At 37.4% G+C, this 18,747-nt stretch overlaps 1 protein-coding gene across 7 annotated transcripts in view; it reads left to right on the forward strand.

The window, feature by feature from the left end:
* The window catches only part of LAMA2 (laminin subunit alpha 2), a 648,848-nt gene that overhangs the window by 291,842 nt on the left and 338,259 nt on the right, over nucleotides 1-18,747 (forward strand). For all 7 annotated transcript variants that reach the window (XM_043888304.1, XM_043888305.1, XM_043888300.1 and 4 more), the window contains one exon: nucleotides 1,781-1,954. In XM_043888304.1, the coding sequence (XP_043744239.1) occupies nucleotides 1,781-1,954 (174 nt within the window). The remainder of the gene's footprint in view (nucleotides 1-1,780; nucleotides 1,955-18,747) is intronic.

Below are 18,747 nucleotides of genomic sequence, written 5' to 3' on the forward strand. Positions count from 1 at the left end.
CAGGCAGATTCTTTACCACTGAGCCCCGGGAAGCCCTGGAGTGTTCTTCCTCTACCATAAACATGAACCTTTTTCCTCCTACCTCCTTTGCCTGTCATACACTCATTGATTTTTCATCCCTTCACAGACAGCAGTTTGTCTCCTTATGAAAGAGGACCTTCAGGGAATTTCAAATAGTTTGTGTGGCAGCACTTAGGAGTACAAAATACCAGGAAACAGGCTGGAGAAAGGAGCAGAAACCTACGGAGGGAATGAGAAACTAGACACACATGGTTGAGTTTACTAAGAAGTTGAGCTCTTATCCTTGGAGAGTAACTGAAGGATTTTAGCAGGGGGGTGTTGGGATTAGAGTTGGATTTTACAAAGATCACTATTTTAATAAAACTGAATTCCAAACACTACTGCCTTTCAGCTTTAATGAGATAACTAATCCTTAATACAGCTATGAAAATTTTGTCTACTTATGTTGCTTTTAAGTCTGAAATATTATGAGTAGTTTCTGATTGTACTCTTCATACCTAAATGAACCTGTGCATACTTTACCAAGTATTGCTTATGGAACAGATTGTGTAGAACCAACGGCAAATGAACAGTTAGTCTAACTTCACCTTCTAGACTGTTCCATTAATGTACAAAAGTTTTATGGTTAGCAGAGGAGCAGAAGTAGCATTCAGCCTTGTACTTCAGAAACTAGGTTTACTGATATTTGCATTTCAGGCATTTTTCTGGAAAGAACTTTCTCTGAATCTCATTGGGCTGTCCTTGGAGGTCTGATGAGGGATGTTGGAAAGGGAAGAGCAGTAGTATGTATCTTGCTGCTTTTCTGTCCAATAAACCTTCACTGAATCTCTCTCTTTTGACAAGGGCAGTCCCAGCAGTTCCACAGCTTTAGGAGATACAGAGTCAAATGACCTCTTCATGAAGAAATTTTAAAAATATTTCATCCATGTGTGATCACCATTACCATTCTGCTACCCATTACCCACAACGCCAAGCAGCTCACACATGACTTGTGGGTTCCTGGTAGCCGTAAACCTCAGTATCCAGTCTTGTGGCCTGACTAGGTAGGACGGTTTAAATTTAGAATTGTAGCCATGTGCCACGCATAGCTGGAGAATAAACATGTAAAAACAAGTCATCTTTCCCTAATTCCTCCTTAAATGTTCCTTCCTTGTCTGGGCCAAGGATCAAGACTAGGAGTTCTCATAGCACTTCTGACCCCACAGGAAGGAATAGGAACAGTATTGTGAGCTGGCGTTTTTAACTATCCTGGAGCCTCAAATTGAAATTTAAATATATGAAAAGGAAGGAACTAGTAAATGAAAATCTACCTTTCATATCTTATCTCTTTTCTTCCTCTTCTTTACAAATGCATATATAATACCTTTTGAAATAATTGTTTCCATAAGAAACTGGAAAGCACTAGTGGAGTGAAAAATGGGCAATTCAAACTTCAACTATTTGGTAATTTATACAAAATTATGTGTGATTTTAAATAACTTTTTAAGAGTGTAGTATTTGAAATCATAATTTTTAAAAATCACACTGGATTAATAAAAACAGATTACGCTGTAATATCATCCAAACTCCTAGAAACATCAAGGAAAAAAATAACGGTGAGAACATATGAGACGTTTAATGATATACACAACTTTTATATTTTCCTAAACGTTCATAGTTTTTGTGTTATTAATTTTCAAAATAGGAGCACTACAGAAATAGGAAAGAGAAGTGTCTGGGTTCTTTTCTTAAGTGACAATGATTGTGTGTTTTCTTTAAGATACAAGACATGAGTGGCTGGTATCTGACTGATCTTTCTGGCCGTATTCGAGTGACCGCCCAGCTGGAGGACTTAGACTCACCGCAGCAGATCAGCATTAGCAGCGTGGAGGCCCGCCGAGCCCTGCCCCAGAGCTATTACTGGAGTGCCCCCGCGCCTTACCTGGGGAACAAGGTGAGTCCCTTCAGTGCTTGCTTCTTGCTACTTTGCTTCAGTTGATCAATAAGGAGAATGGGTTTTATATAGTCTTTCTTTAAAGGAAGATGAGATCAAATATGTACTGATTGGATTGCTGGAACCAACTGAATCAGATTAAGCTGGACTTTTCCACCCTGCCCCATGGATGCTTGCATCCCCACATCACAGTTCTATATAGTTGCTATCCTGTGTCAGACATTTTAAAAGAGCAAATAAAGCAATGAAGCCTTTAGGTATTTTTTTTGCAAAACAGATGGTAGATACTGGAAGACACGGTGTCATGTTTACTTGAAATAGCTGTTTTTCTAGAATTGTCGGTGGTGGAATACTTACTGAAGTCTTTCTCGTCTGTTTCTATTTCATTTCAAAACTGGTATTCAAGAGAGCTACTTTCTCTACCTTGTCAGAATGTTAATTGGAAATGAAATTTATTACATAACTAATTTAATACTTGCCATGAAGCTTATAATAAATACCATATTTCCTGGAGCTCAGGAAGAGAACTACCATAAAAGAAGAGCCAGATTGAAAGCACATGTTTGTTTTCAAGCCCACTGACACACATGGAAAAACACACTCACAGATAAACAAATGTAGCGCTTTCAGAGATGAAGGTACTTCTTTCTTCCCCTCTCTTGTGAATTAACTCTAACTAGATAGGTTCCTTGGCTTTTATCACTTTATTTTATTTTGCTTAACAATTCATTGAAAACAAAATTTGATATAGAAATTCTAAATGAGAATACTTGCTTGGTCTGTGGAACTTAATACCTTGTCAGCTCATAATTAAATGACCTGATCACACCAGAAATTGTCAGTCCCAGAAAAATCCTTTAGCAAATTGAAACTATTTAAGACTAGTTTTCAACTATAAGAATATAGCTTACTTTGGAGAAAATCTTCATGATTAAATAAAAATATTTTAATAATTAGTGGTGTGTGAGCATTAAGACAGAAAATCTTGCTAGTTCATATCAATGGAAACTAGTGGTTTTATCTGTTTGAAAACATTGTAACTTTTGGCCTGTTTCTTATTTTTACAGGCCTCTAGATACCATTATGAAAAATGTGTAAATGAGTAAAACACATTTTTCAATGAATATTTATTTTTAAAGAGACAATGTATGTTGCATAAAATTTTCCAGCTGTAATAAAAATCTAATTAAACTGTTACTTCAAAGCCCTTTCCAACAAGAGGTCTTTCTATTCTATTCTATTTAGGAATTTCCTGAATACCCAACAAGAATAAAATAGCACATAGGACTCAAATGTCTAAAGCTTAAAACTGCCAAGAGACAAACAAATAAACAAACAAAAAAACCAGGAGCTGTCTTTTTTTCCAACTTCTCTGAGGACTTTAGAGAAGAACCATGGATCAAAATTGGATGAGTTTCAGAGGTCTTATTTTTCTTACCACAGTGAAGTTTACTTATATAGGTAGTTTTTTAAAATAGAATATCCTTTGCCATATTTTCCATCATTTTTTCTTTGCCCATATGCTTTTTCTTTCTGTTGGCTGAAAATCAAACTGACAGAAGGAAGGCAAGCAAATAGGACATGAAATAGCATCAGAGCAAAGCATTTGGACATCCTGTTCGTAGTATTGGTTCCCAAAGATAACTTTCCTTATCCTGTCTGGACTGCTGCTTGTTAACCACCCACGATGAAGTACTTCACATCCCGCACAGATCATGTTCACATCAAAAAGCTGTGCTTGCCTGGGCTTCAGTTTCTGTGAACTGAGTACTTTGTTCAGTGAACCAAGTACTGATAGCCTGGTCTGCAAATTGTTTGAATATGGAAGACATTTTTTAATGTAATGTGGAAGCCCTCGGTGGTTTACTGTCAGACATCTCAGTATGAATGGAACAATTTGCTTTAATAACTGAACCATATAAATTTTTGATACTACAATAATACTGCAAGCTCTCACAAATTACCACAGTACATCTTAACTGTCATGTCACATCACGTAAATTACAGTCATGATGACATGCTTAGCTTGGTTGATATAATATCTTGCTGAGGAAATGGAAGATTGTAGGGCCTTGTTTGTAAATCTGGTAAAGTCACTTTTCTAAATAGTTGAGGCTAAATTCTTTCCCAGTAATTGCCGTTGGAATCAGAACCATTGCCAGACTCTGACAGAAATAGTATGTCAAGAAACTAGTATATCTGCTTAGATACTAAATCTGATTTACATCCATGACCAGGAAGCTCTGGATATATAATCCTTCCTTTGCCTTTTTCGTGTTAATTTCTAAGTTGAAAAAGTATTTATGAGATGCTATTAGCTTTTCCCAAATACTTGTATAACCGATTTTCAAACATTTTCCAAGTTCCTTGGTGGTAAATTCACGTGTAACAGATGGAGGATGTGTTGTACATATTTCATTTTAATGAAGGTGCCACATGCCAGTCTTCCTGTGTTTTGGTAACCTAACCCCAAATAATAAGACTGTTCTAACTTGAGATCCACTTTGCTAACATAGAAACCTGCCTGGGCATAATTAACTCAAGAGCACTAGCCAGTTTAGCAAAGGAATACTTTTCATATTAAGAAACATTTTTATTAACGACAGTCCCTCTTTGGAATAATGAGGAATACATAGGTGGATATAGTTGTGTATGTAGATAGTAGATGACGCCTGGAAAAGTGAGTGCGTTTTTATACTGCTCTTTAAAAAATTTCCATAATCTTGTTGTCTATGGCAAGTTTGTGTGCTGAACCCACAGTGAGGCCAAACAAACTGAAACATAAGAGTTTCGAGCTGAAAAGGGTTTATTGCAGGGCCGAGCGAAGAGAGTGAGGCAGCCCATGATGCTCAAAAGACCCAAACTCCTCAGAGCATTTTTAGAGGCAAGGTGATGGGGCTAGGGGGGTGGTATGTCACATGGTATGTGATCAGCTTGTGACAGTTCTCTGATTGGTTGATGGTGAGATAACAGGGCCGTGTTACAGGGGTTAACACTATCAGTCCTCAGGGTTCAGTAGGGGGCTACGTGCTCATGGTCATCAAGTAGTTAGCTTCTTCGATTTGATGGAGGGTTTAGCATCTGTAAAACAACTCAGGGAATGTGCATTAGTTTACTGTTATCTAGGTGCTTTAGGGAGCAACTAAATATTCTGTGGCTGTCATATGTAAGATTTATTGTTTAAATTCTTACCAGTTCTCCTGGACCAACTGCTATTTTTGTTACTACATGTTCAATTCCTTCAGTCATTACTTTCTTTTTTGTTTTTTCTTTTTGTTGTTGTTCTGGACTTTATTATTAATTCTTGAGCCAGGCTTTTATGACTCAGGAGGCCTGGGAGACTACAGATTTCCTAGAAATAAAAGACCAGCAGATGACATGGGGAAGGACTCTGTCCTGAGAAGGTCCCATGGAGTCCCACTGGGTTACAATCTCAACTAAGAGTTAATCCCTCAACAGCAACCTCGAAAATGTTTTTTTCTCATATATGTGTGGGCATTCAGCACAGTGGTCACAATCGAGTGTTAATTCCCTGCCCCTTTCATTGTAGACATTCGAAGAAAATTAAGTCAGGCACCCACAGGGCTCTACTTGGCAGCATCTTATTTTCTCGAAACACTTGACAGAGGTTAATACTTGGTTTTAGGGCATTTGTGTAAGCCTGGAACCAGGCATGAATGTAAAGTGCTAGAGCACAGAGTCCTGCTGATTTACTACAGGCCACAGCTATTGAGAGACAGTTTGGGTATTTCAGAGTTGGAATAATTCACTGCTTTAGTAAACTAAGTGCTATTGGAACATTGAAATAGTTATTTCTTTACGGTTACCCTAGTGGTCTGAAATAGTGCAGCCTCCAAAACCAGTTCTCTTCCTGTTTGTAAAGAGCCCTGAGAATCTGACTTGGCCTATCGACTGTTCCCCCATTTACCAGTAAGGTTTGCAAATCAGTCTCTGAGTGCTATTAAATTAATTTTGTGTGATTTGGTCTTTATGAAACAATGCTTATTTCCTACAACATGTATACTATCTTTTTCTGTTTCTAGCTTAGAGGAGCTTTTAAATTGTTTCATTGTAGTTGCCAAGAATATCTATAGTTTAGCATAAGCCTCTTATTATGAGTCAGCTGACAAAATAGCATCTGGTTCTAAAAGTAATCTCTGGTATTTCTTTGCTGTCTTGCTTGACTTACAGTTCTACCTCTAACATCCCTAATTAAAGCTGTGGATTTGAAGGAGATTGATATTTGAGATTTATATGACAGGATAGTTCTTGTCAGATGAAAGGAACTTCACAAATATTTTGTGCTCAATGCTACATTTTTAACAACAACAGAATAGTTTTGATTAGATTTCTCAGAAATGACTCTTGAGTTGAGATTTAAGTTAGAATTGAAAGATGATTTCCATCTTAGTTAAAAAATTAAAACCTCACTAATAAGCATGAGTTGCTCTCCTTTCAGCAACATAATTTATATTTCTGACTTCTTTGATCTATATGCCTCAGAATTATTCAAAGTAAAGGTCAGACTCTCTCCCTCATCCTTAATGTCCTCTGAATTAAGTCTCAGATTAAATGGATTAAGAATGTATTATATATGTGAAGAATGGCATGGCTATAAAGGTAAATAAGATAAACTGTGATTGAATTTTTATTCCATAAATCAGATCACATAAAAATGATTTGGCAATAGAATAATACCAGAAGAATATCTGTTGTCAAGAATAAACCAAATATATTGTTAGGGGCAAATGTTTATGAAAAAACAAACAAAAATCATAAGAACTCATTTATTACATGTAGTTCTGGTAATGTCTACTCTGCAAAGTTAGCCCAACTATGAGGACTCACAGTCAAATTTCTATAATAATAAAAATTAATAAAACTGACTGAGGGGGAAAATGTTAAGTCATATGAACATTAAAGCAATTGAATCAGTAGCCAAAAAAGTATTCCCATAAGGAAAACAATGGTTTTATTTATTTCTGTATAATTTGTAAATCAATATTTGAACCTAAAAAAGGTTTTTCAATCTTACACAGCTTTACAGAGAATGAAATAATAAGGACTACTCCTCAAGTAATTTTATGTGGCTTAATATGCTTGATATCAGGGAGGCCTGAAAAAGGAAATTTCTGCCCAAACTCACTCATGAAAATCGATGCAAGTATCCTAACCAAAGCATGAATAATCAGAATCCATAATCTATAAAAATGGTAAAATTAGCATTTATCATAGGAGTTCAGTGTTGATTTAATATTAAAAAAGTGTAATTGACAGTATTGATTAAATAAAGGAGAGAAACTGTTTCAATAGATGCAGAAAAATAGATAAAATTTAATGATGATTCATGATGTTTTAAAAAATGTGTAAACTAAGATTGGAAAGGTGCTTCTTCATCTGATAAAGAATACACAAAAATGAATAACATATCTACTTTATTATAAAATATGGAAAGAATTATTTAAGATCACAAACAATTTTCACTCTGACCACTTTTATTTAACATGGTACTAGCAGATTTGGACAGTGCATTAAGATTTAAAAAGAAGAAGTTAAAAGATAAAGAAGTTAAAAAGGAAGAAATAAAATTGCATTTATAGATGATATGATTATCTGCTTGATATGATTATGAACTCAGAAGATAAATTACTAATAGGTGAATCAAGAAGGGAACTGTATACAAAGTTAATATGTAAAAGCCCGTTGACTAAAAAATTAGTCACAACCAGAAAGTAGAGAGTCATTTTATTTGGTGGGAATGTTAACGACTCTGAGCCCCGGAGGTGGCATCTCAGTTGTTGTTCAGTCTCTCAGTCATGTTCTGCTCTTGGCAACACTATGAACTGCAGCACGCCAGATTTCCCTGTTCACCATCTCTCTGAGTTAGCTCAAACTCATGTCCACTGAGTGGGTGATGCCGTTCAATCATCTCATCCTCTGTTGCCCCGTTTTCCTCCTACCCTCAATCTTTCCCAGCTCAGAGTCTTTTCCAATGAGTTGGCTCTTTGTATCAGGTGGCAAAAGTATTGGAGCTTCAGCTTTAGCATCAGTCCTTCCAGTGAATATTCAGGGTTGATTTCCTTTAGAAATGACTGGTTTGATTTCCTTGCAGTCCAAGGGACCCTTGAGTTTTCTCCAGCACCACAGTTCAAAAGCATCAATTCTTTGGCACTCAGCCTGATTTATGGTCTAACTCTCACATCCATGCATGACTACTGGAAAAACCATAGTTTTGACTCTACAGACATTTGTTGGCTAAGTGATGGCTCTGCTTTTCAACACACTGTCTAGGTTTGTCATAGCTTTTCTTCCAAGGAGCAAGCATCTTTTAATCTCATAGCTGCAGTCATCATCCACAGTGATTTTGGAGCCCAAGAAAATAAAATCTGACACTGTTTCCACTTTTCCCCCAACTATTTGGCATGAAGTGATAGGACTGGATGCCACAATCTTTGTTTTTTGAATGCTGAATTTTAAGCCAGCTTTTTCACTCTCCTCTTTCACCTTCATCAAGAAGCTCTTTAGTTTCTCTTCACCTTCTGTCATTAGAGTGGAATCATCTGAATATCTGAGGTTATTGACTAATCTCCCTGCAGTCTTGATTCCAGCTTGTGATTCATCCAGCCTGGTGTTCCGCATGATGTAATCTGCACATAAATTAAGTAAACAGGGTGACAATACACAGCCTTGTCTTACTCCTTTCCCAATTTGGAACCGGTCCGTTGTCCCATGTCCAATTCAAACTGTTGCTTCTTGACCTGCATACAGGTTTCTCAGGAGACAGGTAAGGTGGTTTGGTACTCCCATCTCTTGAAGAATTTTCCACAGTTTGTTGTGATCCACACAGTCAAAGGCTTTAGCATTGTCAATGAAGCAGAAAGTAGATATTTTTCTGGAATTCTCTTGCTTTTTCTATGATCCAATGGATGTTTGCAATTTGATCTCTGGTTCCTCTGCCTTTTCTAAATCTAGCTTGAACATCTGGAAGTTCTCAGTTCACGTACTGTTGAAGCCTAGCTTGAAGGATTTTGAACATTACCTTGCTAACGTGAAATGAGCACAGTAGTGCGGTAGTTTGAACATTCTTTGCCATTTTCCTTCTTTGGGATTGGAATGAAAACTGATCTTTTCCAGTCCTTTGGTCACTGCTGAGTTTTCCAAATCTGCTGGCATATTGAGTGCTGCACTTTAACAGTGTCATATCTTTTAGGATTTGAAATAGCTCAGCTGGGTTCCATGACCTCCACTAGGTTTGTTCACAGTAATGTTTCCTATGGCCCACTTGACTTCACACTCCAGGATGTCTGGCTCTAGGTGAGTGACCACACCATTGTGGTTATCCAGGTCATTAAGATCTTTTTTGTATAGTTCTCCTGTGTATTCTTGCCACCTCTTCTTAAACTGCTGTGGAAGGCCAGAGAGAGGGAGTCAAGCTATATACAGCTTTGCAACAGTGAGGGCAGACAGTCTGAACATCAAAGATTATTGTTAAGTAAGGAAAACCAGATATCAAGCTAAGGGACAGCATTCTTCTGTGGGAATTTGCAAGCCTCTGGGCTCACTGAATTCTTTCCTTTCATATGTACTGCACCTATCTGGGACCACTTCCTGTTTCTTGATTGTTTATATCAGTAATTCCTTGTTCACCATAAGGAGTGGCAGAGGATAGTTGCTTCTTGCATTCCTCTGAGCTCCTTTGAAATCATTGCAGCGGTGGCAGCATTTGCTGGGCCACAGGTATTGTGTTCCCTTTCGGGAGCCCTCATTCACATTTGGAGCCCCAAGTCACTGATGGCTGTGACATTTCTTGCCCACTGGTGTGGCAGGAAATATTTCATTTCACAAGTCGATTGTATTTCTTTACATCAGCAAAAACCAATTAAAACAGCACTTTAAAAATAAGTCCTGGGCTTTCCTGGTAGTCCAGTGGTTAAGGATCCATCTCACAATGTAGGGGACACTGGTCTCATCCCTGGTCCAGGAAGATCCCACATTCCGCAGGGCAACTGAGCCCCTGAACCACAACTATTGAGTCTACGTGCAGCAACTAGTAAAGCTGGTTACCCTAGAGCCCAGGGCTACGCAGCAAGACAAGCCACAACAGTGAGAAGCCTGAACACCACAGCCAGAAAGAAGCCCTGCTTTCTGCAAGTGAAGAAGGCCTGCTCACAGTAAGGAAGACCCAGTGCAGCCAAAATAAAATAAAATAAAAATAAATAAATATTTAAAAATAAGTCCTTTACAATAGCAACAAGTCACAAAATACTAAGGATAGAACCTATATAGAAAAGCAAAGAGCTTTTCAAATAATAAAAGGAAATCCTAAAGAAGGAAAGAGATGGAGTTTTAATCGAAACTTACCTGATAAAAAGACTTAGGACTCATTTTAAAAAAAAAGAAATAATGATTGAGACAAAGTGCTATTGGTGTGAAAAAAGATATAGAAATGATCAATGGAGTTGAAAAAATAGCCCAGAAGTATCCCATGCATATATGGATACTTGATTATTAAGAAAATAGAAATTACAGATCAAAGACAGTAGAATAAACCATATTACAAATGCTATCAGTATCTGAGTATCTGAACAGACAAAAAATGACCATCCTGCATCCCTACCTCATTTTATACATAAAAATAAACTCTAGTTGAAACAAAGATTACTGGTTTCAAAAATCATATTATAAAGCATGGAATTTTTACTTCTGGCCATGACTGAACAAATCTTTCTTAGACAACAAGATAATTTGAGAAAAAATGTGAAACAAGTTTTTAGACACTTTACAGCAGATGTTGTAGAACTTTGATCCCTGAGAGAAAAAAAAGCTCCAGATGAATTGAGGCTTCTCAGCTGTCAAGGCTGATGCCTGGGTATCGTATCCAAGGTACAGGGCATTGAGGGAAAACCCCAAAGAGCAGTGTTTGAAAGCCTGAGAGATGGAGATGGGAGTTCAGGGAAGCCCAGGAAACTAGAATTTGTGGGACAGAATATTAAGGAAGAGGGATCTGGAGAAAAAATTAACGAGAGAGAAAGAGAATCGATCCAGGTATCTATAAAGATGTAAAGGAAACTTCCACCCTGGCTGTGTTGGATGGGAAAACTTGCCTATCTAAGGATGGTGGAAGAATTACCAAAAAAGTAGCGAGAGTTAACAATTCCTAGCTCATTTCCTACCACCTAATTGAAACTCCAATACTTTGGCCACCTCATGAGAAGAGTTGACTCATTGGGAAAGATCCTGATGCTGGGAGGGATTTGGGGGCAGGAGGAGAAGGGGACGACAGAGGATGAGATGACTGGATGGCATCACTGACTCGATGAACTTGAGTTTGAGTAAACTCCGGGAGTTGGTGATGGACAGGGAGGCCTGGCGTGCTGCGGTTCATGGGGTCGCAGAGTCGGACACGACTGAGCGACTGAACTGAACTGAACTGAATAATAGCACCATAATAGAGAGGACTTCTGGCAAAGTTTATTTAGTATTGTTAGCAAAGGAGCTAAATTAGCCCCAGAGTACAGGCTGTTCTATGTTCACCTTAACAAATCTTAAAAGCAAACCTTAAAAAAATTATTCCAAAACTGCATGCCAGAACAAAATCCAGTACTAATTAATTATAACAAAATTGAGCACCCAACAATGTGACATCCACCATGTCTGGCATCAACACAAAATGAGAAACCAGCAGGCGCATATGAGCCATAACCAGAAGGAAAAATAGTCAGTGCGAACAGACCAAAAATGACAAGGAAATAATGCAAAGTATGTCAGAATCAATTTACTATTTAAAAAAAAAAACCACAGTAGAGATAAAGAAATCTTAAAAGCATCCAGAGGATAAAAGACAAAACATGCAAAGAGGAATAAAGATAGAAGATTCTTGTTAGACATCGCAAGGACCAGAATACAGTACAGAGATATGTTAAAGTATTGGGGGGAAAAGAATCAACAACAAACAAACAAAAATAATTAATCTAGAATTTTTACAAGGCCAAAGTATCTTTGAAAAAGGAAGGCAAGACAAAGAGACAGTCCAGAAAAAAGGCTGAGATACTTTTTCACCAACATGTCTGTACGAGAAAAAAAGTGTAGAAACTTCTCATAAAAGTAATATAATAGTAGATGGAAATTTGTCCCTACAAAAAGAAATTAGGAATAAATAAATAGTAAAAACAAGTAAATAATAAAACTTTTTCCATGGATTGCCACCTACCACAGGACCTCAAGCTGGTCACCCTTTACCTTAAGGAGTATAATGGTTATTGAATAAACAACGAAACACATAGTGAAAATAGAAATTTGGGTACTCTGTATAATTTTTTATTTGAAATCATAAAATGGAAGACCATGCAACCCCCATTCCTATCACACAAGTAAAGAAAGCAAAACTGCCATCAATTTGATAAGGTTTCAATCAAATCTTATATTTTTGTGATATCCTTTTCAATAACACTTTTATACTCTTGTTTCTTGTGCAACTCAGTGGAGAATTATAGGGAACCAGTGGAGTGCTGGTTCTGATGTTCTAGCCCAAGTCCAAGTCCTTGTGAGACGAATCCCCAGTGTGCTGGCCTCTGCCACTTGTAATAGATCAGACCCATCAATTGTTGTTATGGTTTAGTGGAACAGTGTTATGCTCTTTCTGAGCCTATCATGGCCAGAGAGTGTTTTATGTACTGAGTTTTCGTATTTAACCCAGTGTGTATATAGTGTTTAATTGTTGATGGTAGTGGGAGAAGCAAAAGATGGTGGGAAGGGATGGGACACAGATTTGGATAAAGGAAGAGGGTCTTCTGTAAGCCAAGGAGAGAGGCCTGGAGCAGTTCCTTCTCTCATAGTCCTCAGAGAAGATCAGTCCTACTGACATCTTGATTATGGACTAGCAAAGGAATATGTTGGGCGTCCCAGGCGGTGCTAGTGGTAAAGAACCTGCCTGCTAATGCAGGAAACATAAGAGACTTGGGTTCAATCCCAGAATTGGGAAGATCACCTGGAGGAGGGCATGGCAACCCACTCCAGTATTCTTGCCTGGAGAATCCCATGGACAGAGGAACCTGGGGGGTTACAGTCCATAAATTCACAAAGAGTTGGACACGACTGAAGTAACTTAGCATGTATGCAAAGGAATACTTTATTTCTTCCTTTAATTTTCTATACATCTGTGTCCCATCCTTCCCCCTCATTCTACTCTTGACTCAAAGCTATTATTTATGCAAGGGAAACTCTGGTCAGTTATTTCAGTGTTTTGATCCTTATGCTTTTCACAGATCTGATTCAAATGCTGCATCTCTTCCTTATTATTTCTGTAATCTTGGACACATCCCATTATTTAGTTGACACTGACTTTCAATATCTGCAAATTGAGAGTTCTAGCACCTCCTCAGAGTTGTGCAAAGTCCTCAAAAATGCCTTTAGCACACAGAAGCTCTTCAATAAATGCCAATTACTTTGAGAACTTCTGTAGTTGTATGGTGCGGCAGTTTATATCAGAGGTAAATCTTTATATCAATAAAGCACATTTGTTAGAGAACACTTTGTCCCTTGCTTGTTATTTCTATCTAACTGAGCATCTGGTGGTGGTAAAGACAAGACAGCATTAAAAATAAAAATGGACAATCACAGAGAGTTAACTTTAGAAAGTAAGTCAATTATGTGACGTAAACAGCAGCTTGTGAAAATGTGAAAAAATTAAGGCAGTTATCTAGCTTTTGGAGAAACCTACAGAGTGTTTTGTACTTTATCTTGAAGATACCAAAATAAAGCAAATGAGCATCATGTCACGTCTTTCTAAGCAAATGATATGATAAGTAACTATTTCTGCCTTACAGAAGTATTTAAAGGGATTTAAGATTTCTGCCCATCAATAACTGATTAGGGAAGTAAATTTTATCGGCATTATAAGCAGCATCAATACCTTGTGGTTATAGTGTAGCAAGTTAAAATAAGGGCATTAAAGTAGACCCAAACTCAGTATGACTATTGTTTAGGTGCTACGTCGTGTACTGCTCTTTTGCGACCTCATGGACTGTGGCCCCTCAGGCTCTTCTGTCCATGGGACTTCCCGCTGGAATGGATTGTCATTTCCTTCTCCACGGGATCTTTCTGACCCAGGGATCAAACCCGTGTCCCCTGTTTTGGCAGGCAGATTCTTTACCACTCAGCCACCAGGGAAGCCCCAATATAATTTATATCCTTGTAAAAAGGGAAAACTTGGAAACAGACACTTATACAAGGAGAATGCCATATGAATATGAAGACAGCCATCAGCAAGCCAAAGAGAGAGATCTGAAACAGATCCTTTTGCCACAGCCTTCAGGAGGAGCCAACGCTGCTCCTTTGGTCTTGGACTTGTATCCTTTAGAGCTGTGAGACAATAAATTCTGTTTTTTTGAGACATGTAGGTTATGGTTTTGTTGTGGCAGTCTTAGTAAACAAATCAAGTAAAATATCAATTATTTAAAAAATTCAAAGGTTTTCATTTTGTCTTAATTTGTTGCAAACAAAAGCCTAATCTAATAGCAAAAGAAATTATAGACGTTGATAACAAAGACCAACAGTTCAACAAAGAAATGGGCAACACATATGAATGAACAGTTCGTAGAAAAGGAATACAAATGGCCCTTAGGTATAAGAAACAGCATACAACCTGCCTCATAATATAGCTATACTGAGAAACTGCCATTTATCTTAGAAGAGACAACAAAATGGTAAATGGATAGCATGCTGTTTTAAAAATTATTTATTTATTTGGCTGTGCTGGGTCCTCATGGCTGCACAGGCTTTCTCGAGTTGTGGCAAGCAGCGGCCACCCTGTAGTGACCATGTGCGGGCTTCTCGTTGCCTTGGCCTCTCTTGTTGCAGCAAATAGACTCTAGGGCACAGGGGTTCAGCAGTTGCGTCACGTGGTGGAGTAGTTGCAATTCCCAGACTCTAGAGCACAGGCTTAACAACTGCAGTGTGTGGGCTGAACTGCTTTGTGGCATCTTTCCCAACCAGGGAGTGAACTTGTGTGTCTCCTGCACTGGTAAGGCAGATTCTTGACTGTTGAGCCACCAGGGAAGCCTGGATAGTGTGTTATTACTGAGATGTTTAAAGGACAAAGATCCTTATAATATTGGTAGTGGGGATATGTATTAATGCAATCTGAGAAAACTAACTTAGAAATTTTTACCAAAGTTACAAATACACATGTGTTCATATATTTCTCTCCTGGAAATTTTTCCTATAGGTAGATATAAAGTGTGAAATACAAAGTTATTCATTCACAAATGTTTGTGATAAACACAAAAATGTTACTGATAGACTGATTAAATGCATTTTGGTACATACGCACAAACACTGTAATAATGTGGAATGCTCTCAGGTATATGGTTAAGTAGTTAAACCTAGAAATAGAACAGGGTATATGACCACCATTTGTGTAAAAAAAAGTAGTGGAAAAAAAGAATCTGCGTGTAATTATAAAGTAGCCTAGCTGTTTAAAGTCACAGCCAGCATTTGATTGGAGGTGAACTTGTCTGAGACTGTCTGCTGGCCCAATCAAGAACATAATATTGTTAAAGTTATAAAATAAATTAAGTATATGGCAAAAACCAACCCGACATTGTGAAGCAGTTATCCTCCACTTAAAAATAAGTTTTAAAAAGATATTTTATGTAGGACAATATTTTTGTTTTGCTCTATTCTATTAATTTTCTAGTCTAGACTTCATTGTGAAGATTATTGTTTGATGAGATCATTTAAGATGAGCCTCAATTCTATAAACTAAAAGTTGATTGTCATGCTTAATTAATCACAAGGATTCCAGTAACATTCTTATCTTTCCAGATAGTTTCAGCAAATTCTGTTAATATCAGTAGGGCCTGTTGGGGAAGCATAAAGCTTACATTTCTAGGACTGCGGTCTTCCCATGACTTCCAACCGTAGTAGTTGAGTAGATACCCTTTCACCTTATCTTTTCTGAAGTTCTTCCTCTATTACTTGGGTCTCAGATTCCAAGGAGTTAAAATTCAACATTTGCCACATGGAAAAAGGAGCTATGTGATAAGACCCCAATCTGAAATGTGATGAATTATTAAACAGGTAGTTTGTTGAGTGATTGAAAATTACCTGTGAAAGAGTGCTTATCTCCTTGAGGCACGTCGAACACTGACGGAATTGAGCCAATTAGACTGACTGTCTCTTCAATGAGTTGTGACCTCTCGATGGTAATAGCTTATTATGATGATAAATGAACCCATCTCTTCAACTGAAGCCTGAGTACACACTTCAGCAGTTTCCTTGAATCATGAGGCCATTACCTCTCAACTTCAGATCGACAGCAGTGACAGCCCTGGGAGCAGACGGCATGCATGACTAGACACGGATGATTGTTTTACGCCTGTGAATATATTTACAGCTGTCTCCAAAGAAACGACACCTCCTTGTGCATTGTGTGTTCACACCTGAAATAGTTGCCATATGACGTCTCCTTTAACAGGAAGAAGGCTGCATCAGTTTTGAGATAACTAGGTGTTTTTTTATTTTTAGTTTTTGTTTGTTGTTTTCAGTGTTTAAATTGCCCAGTCTTGGTCTCCTGATGGAATAAAATTTCAGAATAAAAAATATATTCTTTGCAATAAACATGTTTGTAGTATACAAACAGGTTTTTTTTAAATTAATTAATTTAATGTTACTAAATCTCACAATTTGTATTTGGTGTGAATTAGGGAAACTACTCAGAGATGACTTTTATTTGTAGAGAACTTTTGTAAGGATCTTTGTTTTTAAGAATCACACAAGCATAAATACTTTAGTTTTTGTATTCTCATATTAAGGAAATGTCAGAAGTTCTTTTTTTAAGTAGTAACTGAAATTTCATAATCAGTTTCTTTATTCTGCTATACTAATACCTCTGGATTGAGGAGAATTAGAGGACAACAGGTTGTTATTTTTATAACAAAATACAGTCTTCTAATTCCTGTTAATTATTAGACAGATGTAAGTTGCCAGCTTCTCAAATATAGGCCTGAAAAAAGCCCTATTAATCAAGCAAAACTAAGTTTATGAAGTTACTGCAATAAGGGAAAACATAAACCACCTTGACAAAGTCCTAGTAGTGTCTCAGAAGAGGAGAGATCAGAGGAGGATTGTCGCTGTTGTTTAGTTGCTAAGTCATGGCCAACTCTTTGTGACCCCCAAAACTGCAGCATGCCAGGCTCCTCTGTTCTCTACTATCTCCCAGAGTTTTGCTCAAACGCATGTCCATTGAGTCAGTAATGCTATCCAACCACGTCATCCTCTGTCACCCCCTTTTCCTTCTGCTCTCAGTCTTTCTCGGCATCAGGGTCTTATCCAGCAAGTTGGCTCTTTGCATCAGGTGGCCAAAGTACTGGAGTTTCAGCGTCAGTCTTTCCAATGAATATTCAAGGTTGATTTCCTTTGGGACTGACTGGTTAGATCTACTCACAATTCAAGGGAGGAAGATACTCATGGGTTTTAGGGGAAAGGTTGGATGATTTCAAAGCAAATCTTTCATTGTAGGTAACTGGGTAGAATTTGTACCATAGCTTTGAGTTTGTCACATGAGTCTTGAAGTGTTGAAGAGCTTGTTGATAGTATATAAGTAAGCTAGTTGAGACAGGTAAGGTTTTCTCAGAGCTTGTTTGCAGAATTTTTTAAAATAAGAATTGGAAATTATACTTGTTCCCAACCTCACCATAGGAATAGGGAATTATGTTGACCTCAGTTCTTACAGACAATAGCTGTGGGATCACAGTAAAGTCGCTTAGTTTTCCTTTGCCACTGTTTCCTCATGTTTAAAGTGGAGATAATACTAATGCCCATTCAACAGAATCATTTTGAGGATTTAATACATATACAGCACTTAAGATAGTGCTTGATAAAAAATAAGCACTCAGTATTAGCTATTAGTTTTTAAACTTCTTTTTAATTGAAGGATGATTGCCTTACAATATTGTGTTGGTTTCTGCCATACATCAGCATGAATCAGTCATAACTATTATTTTTAATTCCATCTTGGCCTATTTTGAGGAGAGACATAATTCCACTGAAATTTTAGGAAGGCTATCCATGAAGAAAGGGAAGGAAAGAAGGAAAGAAAGAAGAGAGGGAAGAAGGAAGGAACAGAGCAGAAAAGAAGAATCTGTTCATATATATTTCATTTTTAGGGTATTTTATAGGTTAGAAAATAACTATCTATTGGGACCTACTTCTTTTAGCCCAACTCTATCAAGAAGTGGTTTGGTCTTTGAGTAAAATACCTTTTTGTTTTCCAGTTTTCTTCTGGGGCTGAGTTTGACATGATTATCAGTCTCAGTGTTCCTGAAATAAGTCCTTTATAATGAAATGGAACTGGAACTAAAAGAAGTTTTGGCAGGCCATTGAAGGTCTCTAAGACTGTTTACTGCATTAAGCTTATTTTTGCTTATCATCACAGGAAAAAAAATGAGTAGAGGCATTGTTCTTATACCAAACAGTTTTAAATTAAGATGTGATTTTTAAAATAAGAGTCACAATGCTTTATTTTGCTTTTTCTTTCAAAACAAGTATAGAGATAAAATTTGATTATGTTAATATCTAATCTTAATTCTGCTTTTGAGAAACTTGAAACTTTAAACAGGAAACAACATAGCAATTTAATGGATCTCGCTGTCTAGCAAATTTTTGGAGGATGAAGGATAGAATAAGTGTTTGGAAAAAGAAATAACTTTCTATTGTGCCAAACACATGAACTTTGTGCTTGGTCAAAGATGTTTAGACTAAAGAAAACATAAACTATGCTGGGAATGAACCCC

This window comes from Cervus elaphus, chromosome 26 (genome assembly GCF_910594005.1).
Source record: "Cervus elaphus chromosome 26, mCerEla1.1, whole genome shotgun sequence".
NCBI classification, from domain to species: domain Eukaryota; kingdom Metazoa; phylum Chordata; class Mammalia; order Artiodactyla; family Cervidae; genus Cervus; species Cervus elaphus.